A 14,964-nucleotide genomic window follows, 5' to 3' on the forward strand; every position below is an offset into this window, starting at 1 on the left:
ACTTTGAACCATCCCAAACTATTTTGACTTAATATTTTTTAAATTAGTAGTTTAGTCTTTGCAGTAGTCAATGGCAGATAGAATTAAAGACTAAACTACTAATTTAAAAGATATTAAGTCAAAATTTATTTACTTTGCATCTTATAAGAAAATCTTAAATCGTATTTGAGTAATACAAAAAATGGCAGTGCATTTGATTTTCAGGTTAAAAAATATGTGACCATGTGAGTGCTTTCTATCAATGACTTATTGATTGCCATTTGAAGCAAGAATTTTGTTTAAATTTGGTTGCATCTGCTTTAAAGCTCTGTTTGGTTTGGCTCCAGGATACCTATCCTCCCAATTTAAGCTAAATAAGTCGAATAAAAATACCCAAAATAATTGTTTGCTCATGTATCCATCTTTAAAAGCTTATCGTTGTAAGAGATTTTTAGATAAGACTTTTGCATGTCAGTTAGGAAAAATGAATTCCTGGTTAAGTATTCTGATTCCACAAGCACAATCATATGCTTTTAGAAAGCTATTAAAAACTTATCTGTTTGATAAGTTTGTAACTTGATTATTGTTGCATCTCTGTTAATATATATGTTTCACTGATTGTACAGTCCTTCTTTGTTGTGAACCGCTTGGAACTTATGGCTGGGCGGTATACAAGAATAAAGATTATTATTAAATATCCTGCACCGATACCTGAAACTGGTGCCGAAGGGTGTCAAGGGGTGGGAGACCTCAAAAAAGATGGACCCTGTGGCAGGGACGCCTAGCTGGACCCTTATGAACCAGCATACGTCCCTATCCAACCAAGCGATTATACATGTGAACCTTAGTTCCTGTAACTTTCAGTACCTCCCCCATGCACACTGCTTCTCATTTCTTAGGGCTTTAATGGACAAAACACACAAAAAACAATCTTTCTGGAAAACAATCACTCTTCCTTTATTGAGGCTGTTCCAAAGCTGATTCTCAACTGGGTCAGGATTTTCCTGGCTTTTCCAGCCTACACTTAGCGCACACAATTTGTAAACCCAGTGAACCAAATTGGCTCACAACCTTTCCCCCCTTTGGGGTTTCGACCCCAGCAAGAAAACAAAGTCCAGAAAAATAAATTCTCTTCACAACAACAGTCTTTAGCCTTCCAGGTTTGCATGGGACCTGGGAAGCTTCCACCCTTCCCTCATAGTATCTCCCTTACAATATGGAACAGGTAAGAAAAACCAAAACGTTTCTTTTATTTCCACAAAGAGTTCTCCTGCTTTTCACTAGGCTCTTATTATGTTGGTAGGCACTGAGCCTAAATACCACCAGCCTGGACTGGGTGAGCTGTCCCAAATGATAACAAGACCGCCTACCCAAAACTGTAGTGCTTCACTCTAACACATAGTGTAGCCACTTCCCTGCTATTCCCCAGGCTGTGGGCTAATGTTAGCACTTTTAGGCAAAGTCTTGTTTCTGTTCAAACATCACAGTAGTAGCAGGCAAGAACAAAACCTGTTCATAATTTCCAAGAAAGCAAGGCAACTTAACTTTTCACTCAGTCTTTAGAGCCCCCTCCCAAACAGACAAACTGCTTCTTGGGCTCAAGTTGCAGCAGAAAAAAAACACTGTAGCAAAAATGTTCTAATCCAAAGGTTTTCACCTGCTTTAGATTTTAGCTCAAGTCCATAACATCCTCTGTGCACGACTCTGGGACAGGAGTATCATCCCATTTCATTACAGGATTCAACTCACAGCTTTCCACAGCGCTTTCCTCCTCCATAGGAAAATCTTCCAATAGCTCCTCTCTTCTGCTGCTGTCCTCACTGGCGTCCAAACTAGCTGTGTTCTCACCCGGCTCCTCCCTCCTCTCTCTGGGAGATCTCAGTGAGGAAAAGGGCTCTGAATGTGCATGTCCCTCTCCCCTTGATTAAAGCAGGTGAATTCTTAAAGGGCTCTTCACTTTCCAGCCTAAGCTCTATCCTCGGGTTTCTTAAAGGGCCAGACTTAAAAGGCACAGCACAAGTTTGTTTCTTTTTTTCTGTTCTGCAATGTTCTAGCTCTAGAATTGGACATAGGGGTAGGGCTAGGGCAATCTGGGTCATACATGTCAACATTAGGAACGCGCAGTGCAGGGTCTCTGCCACAATCCCCAGTAAGAGACACAACCTGCACAGAAGGAGGATATCGGTATCAATGTAGAGTTATTCCTCACTGATGTACACTCATAATCCCTTGACTGTATTAAGGCTTGATGATCATCGATGCTATGATGGAAGAACCACTAGAAGAAGTACCATTGTTGGATATGCTACACCTAACATGGATTGGTACCAATGCAGATCAATGCATGAAGAAGAGGCACCAATAACACAGGCATTGATGAAAAGGAGGCACCATGACCATGTAACATCAAGTGGTACTGAAGGTGCCACAGGCGTTGAAGCATGAGTGCCTGAAAAGGCAATGCGCTTCAGAAATGACAACCTGTATTGCCCAGAAAGCCATGCATCAAATGGACTCAATGCTTAATTGGCAGGGTACTATCCACTGCAATGCATCTGCGTTGATGTGGCTGAAGCATCGGTTACAGAAAGGCATGCATCAAATAGACTTGATGCTAATATGCCACCATCTCAAGTAGATGGAGGTATCGATGTCTACTGGTACCGGTTGCTGGAAGTCCGACTCCAGACATATATGTTGAAATAAAGAAAAAGAAAAAGAAACAAAAGAAGAAAAATTTTGACATTAATCAATAGCCTTCTTCTAATCCAGGGATCTCAAAGTCCCTCCTTGAGGGCCGCAATCCAGTTGGGTTTTCAGGATTTCCCCAATGAATATGCATTGAAAGCAGTGCATGCACATAGATCTCATGCATATTCATTGGGGAAATCCTGAAATCCCGACTGGATTGCGGCCCTCAAGGAGGGACTTTGAGACCCCTGTTCTAATCTATAGCCCCAGAGTCAGATACAGTCGGAGAGGGCAAGCCAAGGTAGAGTAGAAACAAGCTTGAAAATCCATCGATGATCATGGTAGGAGGTAAGGATAGAAATTCGTTTTCAGGCAGCTGGACAACGAAAGAAGTTTGAAGAAAGTCCAAAATTTCCTTTCTACTTTTCTTCTTTGCTTGTTTTAAAAAAGAAAAGTAAAGAACAGAAAGAAGAAACTTGAAATACTTGAAAAGTCTATAAAAAATATAAATGGGAAGGCAACTCGACAAAGAAACAAGAGATACGTCTTCTTCACTCCACGGAAAACGAAAAACTGACAACCTCGGGAGCTGGCGTTGGATGGGAAAGCACTCGCGCAAGCGCAGTCTAAAAGCTTGTTAAAGTATAAAGTGATTCTACACTTTTCACAGTCCGTGGATGACGTCACCCACATGTGAGAATATGCCGCCTGCTTGTCTAAGGATAAAAAGTGCTTATGAAGATTTGACCATGATTTGAAAATGAAGTAAACTTTATTAACCTCAAATTTTCTAGTGGGTCTGCACTCTGACTGTATCACACTTTTTTTTTTTTTTAATGAAATGAAACTGAAATTTCAATTCTTCCTATGCATAACTTTTTTCTTTTTTTTTTTTAAATCACAAAAGTGCAGATCAGTTAAAATCTATTAGCCGATGCTTTCTAAGTCAAATCTGGTGAGTTACTTTTTATGAGCTATCTTTGACATTTGTAAGTGGATGAATGACAGTTTTACTTTGTGATCATTCATTATTGTTTCTGAATAACTCTGGCATGAATCTCTTAAAAATTTGAAGAACATTTGAATTATAACCAATATACAAAGTAAAAAGAAGCAAGAAAAAATTTAAATTTTGGAGTTGTAATATTCATGCTTAGTGTGAAAGCAGACCAATGGAGTGAGGCATATGGGTCTCAGATATCAAAGAATCATCTGGAGCTTTTGAGAAAGTTTTCATACACTGTATGCAAGACTATCAAGTCAAATGCTACTCCCACTGAAAAAAAACAAGTGAGGACACAGGACTGTATGAATCTCTTAAGCTGTAGTTATTAGAGAATAGATATTATAGATGATTAATTTTATTTTTTCTCTCAGACCAAACAATCTCAATAGAAGTATACATTTAAGATCAGCACACAGCACACAGTCTTCAAACAAATAAAACAAAATTGCTTGTTTTCAAAATGTGTTCTCAGAAGACAGCAGGATACTAGTGCTCACAAAATGGAGTGATTTCATGAGGAGTTTATACTGCTAAGCTTTTAAGAACTTCCTGGTGTGCCCTATTAAGCATGTACAGACTTTCTGTACCTTTGTGGTCATATGAAACCCATCACAATTTCATGTATAGCTAAGTGGCAGATAAAAACCTAATGACCCATCTGTAGAGAAGGGAGGGAGGGCCATTCCACATATCCACCACCCTTTCTATAATAAAGTATTTCTTTAAATTACTCCTGAGCCTACAACTTCTTAACTTCATCCTATGTCCTCTCATTCCAGAGTTTTCCTTCATTTGATAAAGGCTCATCTCCTGTACATTAATGCCATAGAGATATTTAAATGTCTCTATCATATCACCTCATCCTATCTTTCTTCCAGTGTATACATATTTAGGTCTCTAAATCAGTCCCCATACGCTTTATGACCACTAACCAATTCTGTAGCCTCCCTCTGTACCGACTCCATCCTGTTTATAACCTTCTGAAGATGCAGTTTCCAGAATTGCACACAGTATTCTAACAGAGGCCTCACCAGAGGCTTACAGTCATGTGAAAAAATTAGGAAGCCCCATGAAATATTCAGTTCTTTCTTAAGAAATATTCACTTGTTGATGTCAAATCTTTTTTTATTTATTTCTGGAAAAGAAAGTGATGTAATTGCAGGTAAACAACAAAACTTTTCCTTGATTTACTCATGAAACAAAAGATATCCACAAAAATGTGTATTATAACTGAGGGATAAATTAGGACACCCTACACCCTAATAGCTAGTGTTTCCCCCTTTGGCTGAAATAACTGCAGCAAGATGCTTCTTGTAGCCATCTACCAGTCTCTGACATCAGTCTGAGGAAAGTTTGGCCCACTCCTCAATGTAGAATTCTTTCAACTGTGAGATGTTTTGAGGGGTTTCTTGCATGTAAAGCCTGTTTCAAAACACCCCACAGCATCTCAATGGGATTAAGATCAGGGCTTTGACTTGGTTACTCCAGGACTCTCCATTTCTTAGTTTTCAACCATTCCTTGGTGGATTTACTGGTATGTTTTGGGTCATTGTCATGTTGCAGGGTCCAGTTCTGCTTCAGCTTTAATTTTCCTCAAGCACCCTCTGATACATGGTAGAATTCATGTTGGATTATATGATGGTGAGAAGGCCAGGTCCTGCTGCAGCAAAGCATCCCCAAACCATGACACTTCCACCTCCATGCTTCACAGTTGGTATGAGGTTCTTTTCCTGTATTTGGTGTACACCAAATATGTCCTCTTTTCTGGCATCCAAATAATTCAATTTTAGACTCATCTGTCCATAGAACACTATTCAAGAAGTCTTGGTGTTTGTCTAAGTTCTCTCTGGCAAACTTCAATCTAGCCTCGATGTTTCTGTTAGAGAGCAAAGGTTTCCTCCTTGAATACCTTATTTTCTATTATCTTGTCCAAACCTCTTTTGAACCTTTAGCTACCTTGACCACATCCTCCAATAGATTCCACAACTTAACTAAGCATCCCATGAAAAAATGGTATTTTTAAGATTTGTTTTCAATCTACTATTTGTTGGTTTCATGTTATGCCCTCTGAAAAGCCCTAATTTGGAACACCTTCCTTATGAAGGGAAGCTAAACATCTCCTATTTTGTCACCCTTTTCTGAACTTTTTCTAGCTCTGCTATGTTGTTTTTGAGACAGGATAATCAGAACAGAAAACCAGTACTTAAGTGTGTGATCACACTAGGGCCCTTTATGAATTTAATAACTAAAGGCTGTGCATAGATATCTTTACCATCCCCTTCCGAGCCTACTATACATAGTTACTTGCCTTGACAAGGATCCCAGAGACCTGTAACGTGGTCTTCTGTAGGCACAATTGGAACTGCCTGATTTTTGTGGTTTACCTACTGGCAAGGATTTAGGACAATGATCCATTGCATCTGTATCAGGTCATCCAGTCCTTTGCCAAAGAGCATCTGCCCCTTAAAGGGGAGTCTGCTCAAAGTAACTTTAGATGCTGAATCTCCCATCCACTGCCTGATCCAGAGCATTCTGCAGGCAGATTGTATAAACTAAGACTTTACTCAAAACTTTGAGCATAGCATAAATAGCATCAGTCACATAATCCACCCCTGCCAGATGACAGGGGGGGGGGGCACACTGCTTTCTTCGCGCCTAGATTCTGGTGTGGCATGCTTGCACCACAAAGGATGCTGCAGCCACTGCCTTTAAGGCTTAAAGCCAGCACCTGAAATTGTCTTTTGAGAACCAAAACCACTCTGTGATCCTGTGTATCCTTGAGGTTCAATAATTAATAGTAGTAGTAGTAGGATCACTCCCTTCACTAGGCAGCCCATTTAGTAACCTGCGCTGCCAACAAATCCACAAATTGCTGAAATTCTGCATGAAAAACACTTTTGTCATCACCCTCAGCCTTTTTGAGGGACCTTCTGGCATATCCCAATGCTTGGTTAACATCCTAGAGATCTCTGGGTGAGAAGAGAAGCTCTGGGTGAAAAGACTTTGACTTGGGACTGCACAACAGCGCAAGCTAAGCAGCCAAGACCTGTAAAGGACTCTAGCTCCAACTCCCGCAAGAAACTGTAATAACTTCAGTTAAATCTGATGTCTTGAAAGTCTTTGCACCGTCGGATCCTCTCCCTGGTCTAGAGCTGCCACCAATTCCTATCTGTTTGCCCCAAACTGTGAACTAGAATCTTCCAAGGAGGATCTTTTCGTAGAGAGTAATGGCATCCGACACCAAATCATCCCAGTTCTTTTCTGGGATCTAGGACAATTCAGGGTGGCCGTTTCAGCACTGAAACATCAAATGAAACATGTCACAATGAATTCCTCTTCACCTTTGGTCTGCTATCTCTCCGGGGGAGGGAGGGGGGGTGCCTCTTAACACTCTCTTCAAAATTCTAGGATGATCGCACAATCCTGCACAGCCACTATCTGAACCCGGGGCTCACCACTTGTGGATCACTGTGCACCACTTCATCACAGGACTCATGCTGCCTGCACTTTGCTCCCTCACAATACTTGTGGTGCTGTTTTACGCTTCAGGCCCTGCTCCCTGCCACAGCAGGCCCCTTCCCCTCCTTGCCCAATTACATGGCAGCGGCAGCAGCACCACTTCCATGGCTGCAAGCTTTGACCATCCAGCAGTATGGGATAATTCAATGCACCTGTTCAGCACGGCTGCGATGAATTGCCTCAAGATGAACTGGCCACGATGAATTGACCCATTTCAAACTGTGAACCAGAATCCTCCATGAGGATGTTTTCTTGGAGAGCAATGGCATAGTATCCAATATCAAATCATCCCAGTCCTTTTCTGACTGGATCTACGATTCCTGCAGCTCCACAGACTGTGAAGGGGTTTCAGCCTGAGGAGCAAACCCTCTCTATGAACTTCCCTGTTGACATTCTGTAGGCACTCCTTTATATTGTTGGTAGGCTGCAGACCTCAGGCCATAAAATTAAAATGAACCAAGCAATTCAATTAACAGCTAAGGTTTGGGTTTTATGATCTTCCTCTGACACAAAAAAAAATTAGTGCCAAGATGCAGCTAGTCTGGTTGTCATGTAGACTTCTCGTCATGCATTTGCAAAACTTTTCTAAGAGCTCTACATGATTCTCTGATGATAAACACAAGTTTTATGACCCACTGAGGAGTTATCAAGAAAAACCTCTGCTATCAACCAGTGTCAGTATCATTTTGCTGAGTTCTTTCTTCCGTTATCAACTTAAAGTGTAAAATGAAAACTATACTTCTTACCGTTTTAATATTTTTTAAAAATATATATACACAGTGTATATATATAGTGGAACCTTGGTTTACAAGCATATTTCGTTCCAGAAGTATGCTCGTAAACCAAAGTGAGTTTCCCCATAGGAAGTAAGGGAAACTCGCTTTGATCGGTTCCCCCCCCCCCCACCGAGGCTGCCGGCGCTGCTCCATTCCCCCCCCTTGAGGCCACCGATGCTGCTCCATACGCCCCTCCCGCGATCCGGCATCCCCCCTGCGAACCGGCATCCTCCCCCCCCCGCGATTCAACAACACCCCCCCCCCCCGAGCACCGAAACAAAATCCCTTACCCCGATTGGACACCAGCACCAGCACCAACGCATAGGACATGCCGGTGCTAAAAGATCCTCCCTCTTCTGGGCTGGACGGTGCGTCGGAGATCCTCCCTCTTGCCTGTGCTGGGCTGGACTGGGCCTTGAGCATTTGTGCATGCTCAAGGCCTTCTGGTCTCGCTCTCTCCGAGATTCTGAATCTGAGAATCTCGGAGAGAGCGAAACCAGAAGGCCTTGAGCATGCGCAAATGCTCAAGGCCCAGTCCAGCCCAGCACAGGCAAGAGGGAATATTTCTGATGCATTGCCCAGCCCAGAAAAGGGAGGATCTTCGGGCACTGGCACGTCCTATGTGTTGGTGCTGGTGCCTAATCGGGGTAAAGGATTTTGTTTTGGTGCTCGGGGGGGGGGGGGGGGATGTAGGGTCGTGGGGGGGGGGGGAGGGACGCCGGTTCGCTGGGGGGGATGCCGGATCGCGGGGAGGGTGTCGCTCGTAAATAGAGTCAAACTCGGCTTCCGAGACGACGATTTTGCGAATGTTTTGCTCGTCTTGCAAAACACTCGCAAACCGGTGCACTCGTAAACCGAGGTTTGACTGTATATATATATATATATATATATATATATATATATATACTGTATGTATATATATATATATATATATATATATATATATATATATATATATATACACACACACACATACATACATACAAAATTGAACAAAGGTATTTCCATTCACCTAGGTCTTTTTGATAACTTCAACAAATTCAGATCTTAACTAAAAACTAGCTAAAGATACTGTTATAAGATTTAATATATGATACTGCAATTGCCAATCTTTATAAAAGAACTAAAGATTAATAAATCTATCATAAAGCAGATCTGCTATAAACAGATTTTGATTTTCATAACAAATATTGTACAAAGCTGGAGTGACATGACCTGAATTTGCCATATCCAAGGTTTGTTATAAAGGCCCACTATAATAAGAGAGGCATATTATGGCTTTGTTCAGCAAAAATGATGCAAAATCCCTTTCCCATATATAAAATGTAATAATAGCCAAAGGATATTTGATTCAATCAAGAAGGGACATGGCCATGGAAAGAGGGAAGAGGTGATTTGGATAGGGAGGAAACCAAACAAAATACAAAAAAATGCTAGAAATGGTTTCATGTTTGACTCTAAGTGGCAAACCTAAACATGGCACAACATTATATTTTTGCTGAACAAAGTCTTATACGTGTAATAAGAAAATCTACATTAAAAAGATCTAGTGATTTGTATGGCGTGTTTTGATCACATACCTAGACTGTCGTCTCTCTGGAATCGTGGATATTTTCTTCTGAGAAGGCGATCATAAAGGACCTGCATGCTGGATTTGGCTAGTTATAGGAATTGCACACATGTACTAGTTACTACATCCTTTTTATATCTGTGTTCTATTTGCCTTATAGTTAGTACAAAAGTTTAATAGGGTTCTAGTAGTGTGATTAGAAGTTTAGGAAAGCTGACATTTTTATTAGGTGCTTGCTTATGATGTACATTAAATGTTGTTACTGAAATGTTTGCATATTTACATGGTACTTGAGAATTTAGTGGAAGCTACAATTCTATACTTGAATTATGTTAAAATTAGGATCATAACATCTAGTTATTTTATATAAATTGTTTCACATGTAATTTAATAGGCCAGGATATTAAGATTAGACTAAATAAACTCATATAGGCTTAAAAAAAAGTACATCATAAAATTAAGCAAAGTGAAAAGATAAGGCATGTTAGTTAAAATAAAAAACAAACAAACAAACTTGGGCCCCTCCCCCATTAAACAAATATGTATACCACAATAAAGGAAGTGCAAGATGAGGAGGGTTAAAGGATGACCACTAATGAACATAAGACAAATCTAGTGTACATGTAATACACTGGATTCATGAGAACTCTTTTAGGAAAGTACAGTGTTGGCATAGACCATCTCTAGATCATGAATAGACAATGAAGGATATTAATAATACCAGGGTCTAAGTCACTTTTACTTTAAGAAACTGTGGTTAGATTGTTATTATTATGGTTAGTTTATTAAAGAAAATATTAAAATCATGGGAAACAAACAAAAATTCACAAACTTTATAACTAAAGATATATGTCAAACTGGTGAAAAGTTAAAAAAAAAAAAGAACCAAAAACTATACAATGGAATTCACCTAAGCATTTTCCGATTGCTGTTCCAGAAAACCTTTACACAATATTGTTAACTCCCTTTATGAACATTTGTGGTATCAGGAAGATCATTCTATCCTGTATCTATTGATAACACTGGTCTTGAAGTAAACATGGAATATTAATTCCAGAATATATTTAACTTTTTAACAACTTGAAAGTTAAGAATTACAAGAGGGTATAGTTCACCATTGATATTAAAAATTTACTACATGGGACTTTAGCTTCTGATATTACTGCTTAAATGCACTTCTTGTAGCGACATTATAGCAGCTTCATATGCAAGCTGACATTTCTACAGTGACATCAAAAGTCTAAGTCATAGAACACTAAAAAAATAATATATTCTCTCTAATAGCAGCTCACAACTCTGTTTCTGCATTGAAAACCCCTGTAAATTTCATCTTAAAATTCAAATTTAGATTCAGAACAACAGGCATTGCTCTCCTCCCTCCTCTCCCTTGTGATGACCAGATCCCTTCTCTTACTTTTTTTCTCATGGTCTTGGCACTGAATCAGTGCAGAGTCTTGAGCATGCAGATATTCAAGGCTTTGAGCATGCACAAGTGCTGAAGGCTCCACACCAGTCAAGCGCCATAACCATGAGAAAAGGGAAAAAGAGATTCAGTCATCGAAGGGGGGCAGGGGGTATGGAGAGAGTGGAGGAGAGCAAAACGTGATTTAAGTTCTTACTTTGATAATATATTTTCCAGTAGATAGGCTCCCTCAGTACAGCATGCAGGCTTCTCAAGCCCACCCTACATTTTGGGGACTGGTTAGATACATCCCTATGGTTCAGCATACAATCCCTATTGCACTGGAAAAAAAGAGATTAGGTTTTTACCTTGATAATATCTTTTCCAGGAGATAGGAATGGAATGCTGACACCCCCACCCCCACCCCCACACCTCACCCTGTCAGTTCTTGATGTGCCTACTTCCTCTTTCAATGGTCAGCTCGCTAGCTGATTTTATCTGTCAGTCAGACTTTTAAGTCTGGGAAGAGTCTGTATATATAGTTTTGAGGGGGAATGTTTGGACTCCATAAATTTTCAGGCTGATAATGTTTCTTTATTGAAATTTGTTGAACTTTCTTGAAAAGTAGTTGCACTTCGTTGTTCCTCTCTAAACTTTATTGTTATTTAACTACATTTGGACATCCTCATGTCCCTCCTTCTCCTGTCTTTTCATCTAGAGCTCTCAGCACTTTGGTATGAGCTGATGGGGGTAGCACAACCCAAGGAGAAGGAGGAAGAATGAAAAGATGTGAATCTTCTGTACAGTGCTCACAAGCATCTATGGCTCAGCATACCATCCCTATTGCACTGGAATGTTAGTTATTGTGAGAGAGCAGTGGAGGCAAGAAATGGTGCCTCCATTGATAGCTTACTCTAGACTTCAGAAAACTCTTTTGTTTCTAATAATAGCCTGGCCAATTATTAGAGGGAATACAGTACTTTTTAAACCAGACTTAAAAAAAACAAGCTACTTTCAAAATTAAAACCTTTTATGGCAAGTGATTTTAGCACTTATCTGCAGTAATATCACATAATGTTTAGCAGCTCCCTTTAAATAAAGTCATAGTATAAAATTTATATGTAGTTTAATTTTAGATTTTGTTAATTTTATAAGATCAAATTATATTAGTGATGCTGACGTGTATCTGCACATGAAATTGAAGTGTCCTATTATATCAACTTTCAAAAAATTAGAAATCAAGTATCATATAAAAAGTTTGTTACTTAGTTAAATTAAGCCTAATTAATTATGAAAAAGTTGACTCAATGTTTTAATATGGCAAAATTGCTTGGAGGCTGAGGTTATGGATGATTACACAATTTCAGTTCTTTGTTTTACTTCACACAAACACCACCATCAAAGATGACACTAAGGGGGGAATTCACCAATGGGTACTAAATGATTTAGGCCCCCCTTTTACTAAGCTGAGCAGCCAAGTGCCATGCAGCAAATGCTCTGATGCCCATTAAATTCCTATGGGCATCAGAGCATTTATCATGTACTATCAGGCTTAATAAGAGGGGTTAGTGCGCGCTAAACACTAAGACACCCATAGAAATATAATCACAAAGCCGCACAGCAACAGCACCAAAGCTCTTTAAATCTCTATGGGCTTCGGGGCCGTTACCGCGCTGCAGTCGTTAGTGTGGCTTTGTAAAACAGGCCCTTAGTGCCTGTTGATAAATTTCCCCATAAATATTATCCCCTCTCCACTTTTTAAAAACTTAATAAGTAGATAAATTGCACAGTCCCTTTGTTTGTAAATCAAGATTAAAAAATGCAGGAAATATTACGTGCCCAAAAAGGTAGAGGTACAAGAGCAGACTCAAAGTAGGGGGGGGAGATGTTTGTTAGGCACAATCTGTGTTTAAGTGTCTTTATACCCAAACAATATAGAAAGGGCGAGTAGAAAGGAGGTAAAAATGAACAATATAGAGTGAGAAATGATTTAGAAGACCAATATGGTCATCTTTTGACCTAAAAAATGTTTCTCCCAAGGGCAATATATTAATAATAAGATTAATGCCTGCATGTATTAACTGGCTAAATTTGACTGGCTAAGTTGATTTCAATCAAATCTAGTAATTAGATTTCAAAATATAAAACTTGCTAAATCTAGCCAGCTTACCTAGTTCTGATACCCGAATGACCCGGAGTTTGATTAGCTAAAGAAAACCACCTAGTAAACTTTAGGTGGCAAAATTTAGCAAAAGCTCTTATCTTACCAGGTAATTCTTTACCCAGTTAGATCCTTCTGAAAGCTGAGCCCTATGTGAAAAAAATGGACAGAGGAAAGAGCAAGTTATAAGAAGTGATATTCTGATGGATATGATAATTTTCAAACTCTTTTATGCTATAGGCTGATTGCTAATTTGCTATTTTTAGCAAAGTTTTTAGAAAGAATAGTGAATAAGCAATTAGAGACTTTTGCTGAGCAGAACAATTTATCAGAAGCAAACTAGACAGGGTTTCATCCTGTTTCTGAGACGTAATCTAGTCTAGGAACAGCATGGGAACAGGTACATCACAGTAAATACAACATTCAGCAACACTGATTATTCTGCTTGATTTTCCCAAGAAGATGGCAAGAGAGGGTGAGGATGGAACAAAATGGATCAGTGCTACTGTGTGCTACCTAATGTTCTTGATTGATTGTTCAAGAGGAAAGGTGGGAGCTGGCTCTTTTCCTTGGAAACACCACTGCATTCCCCCTATAATTCCATGAATTCCTTCATTCAGCAAGTAAAGGGAACAACTGAAGACTCCTGTGGACTGCCACTGGGAGGTATGTTGGGGCAAGGAAAACTTGCAGCTTTCCCAAAAGGAGAAATATCCTGGAGTCAAGAGGTGTGGCAACAGCTACAGAACCCAGACATGGTGGTACAGGCAGGATTTCAGGAAGAGGTCCTCTCATGACATCAGGGATAGGAATTGCTTGCTTGGAATGAACTGTTGCTGCAGAAGGAGTTAGGATTCTCCCTAAATATGCTGGTCTTCATGGTCTGATGACTGGCGAAGCAATGCAGAAGAGTAGTGACGTTTATATCATTCTGGAGTTTAAGTTACCATGGACAAAGATATCTTTGGATTCAATATGGATTGCTATTGCATGTCTAGATAAATGTCTTTTTGGGCAGATTTCCCAGGTGAATTTTCAGTCACAGTAGCTTTCTAGTAGACTGAAATCCCAGAAAAGAATTTAGCCTTGTCGTCATAGACATCCATAGAATCCAAGAGTGGAGTTTTTAACACAGCATGAAACTACCTTAGCTAATACTTCCCTGCATAATATAATTGAAAATTTGGAGAATGTTTTTGAGGAAAATTTTGAGACTTATTAGTTTTCAAAAATATAATAAAAAATTTTCATATAAAGTGGTATAAAAACATCTTTTGGAAGTCTTCAGTAGAGATCATATGAACAGAGTCTTGGATTTATTACTTGTCTATGCCAAAAGAACAATGGAAAAACTAGAGGGGAGTATGATTTAACATTAATTTCTAGGAACAATATATTTTGCGTCTTCAGTTCTTCTGGAGTCCTCCACGGAAGAACAAGTGGTCACAACTAAAATTACATTACATTACATTAGAGATTTCTATTCCGCCATTACCTTGCGGTTCAAGGTGGATTACAAAAGAGATAAAAAACGGAGGGTTACAATGGAAGAACATTTGTCCTTTCTAGAGAGGTAAAGAGTAGGTTATGTAGTTTCTGTGTGGCGGGAAGAGGGAGGGGGGAAGGACGGTAAGTTTGAAGTTAGGGCTGTTTCAGGAATTTCTTGAAGAATGTAGTTTTTATTTCTTTTCTGAAGTTATGGCTGTTTCAGGAATTTCTTGAAGAGTATAGTTTTTATTTCTTTTCTGAACGTCTTCTAGTCTGGTGTCGTTATCAGTAGATTGGCGATTTGGTTATCTAGTTTAGCTGCTTGAATGGCCAGGAGGCCATCGTATAGTTTTTTCCGTTTTACTTCTTTGA

The 14,964-nt window shown here is 39.5% G+C and overlaps 1 protein-coding gene across 6 annotated transcripts in view; it reads right to left on the bottom strand.

Annotated features, from left to right (window-relative positions):
* Positions 1–14,964, bottom strand: part of FAM135A (family with sequence similarity 135 member A) — a 277,151-nt gene that overhangs the window by 152,824 nt on the left and 109,363 nt on the right. For 4 of the 6 annotated variants that reach the window (XM_033936914.1, XM_033936916.1, XM_033936919.1 and 1 more), the window contains one exon: positions 9,552–9,629. The exons of the other annotated variants lie outside the window; for them this stretch is intronic. In XM_033936914.1, the coding sequence (XP_033792805.1) occupies positions 9,552–9,629 (78 nt within the window). The remainder of the gene's footprint in view (positions 1–9,551; positions 9,630–14,964) is intronic. 6 annotated transcript variants of the gene reach the window in all.

Source organism: Geotrypetes seraphini, chromosome 3 (genome assembly GCF_902459505.1).
Source record: "Geotrypetes seraphini chromosome 3, aGeoSer1.1, whole genome shotgun sequence".
Lineage (NCBI taxonomy): Eukaryota > Metazoa > Chordata > Amphibia > Gymnophiona > Dermophiidae > Geotrypetes > Geotrypetes seraphini.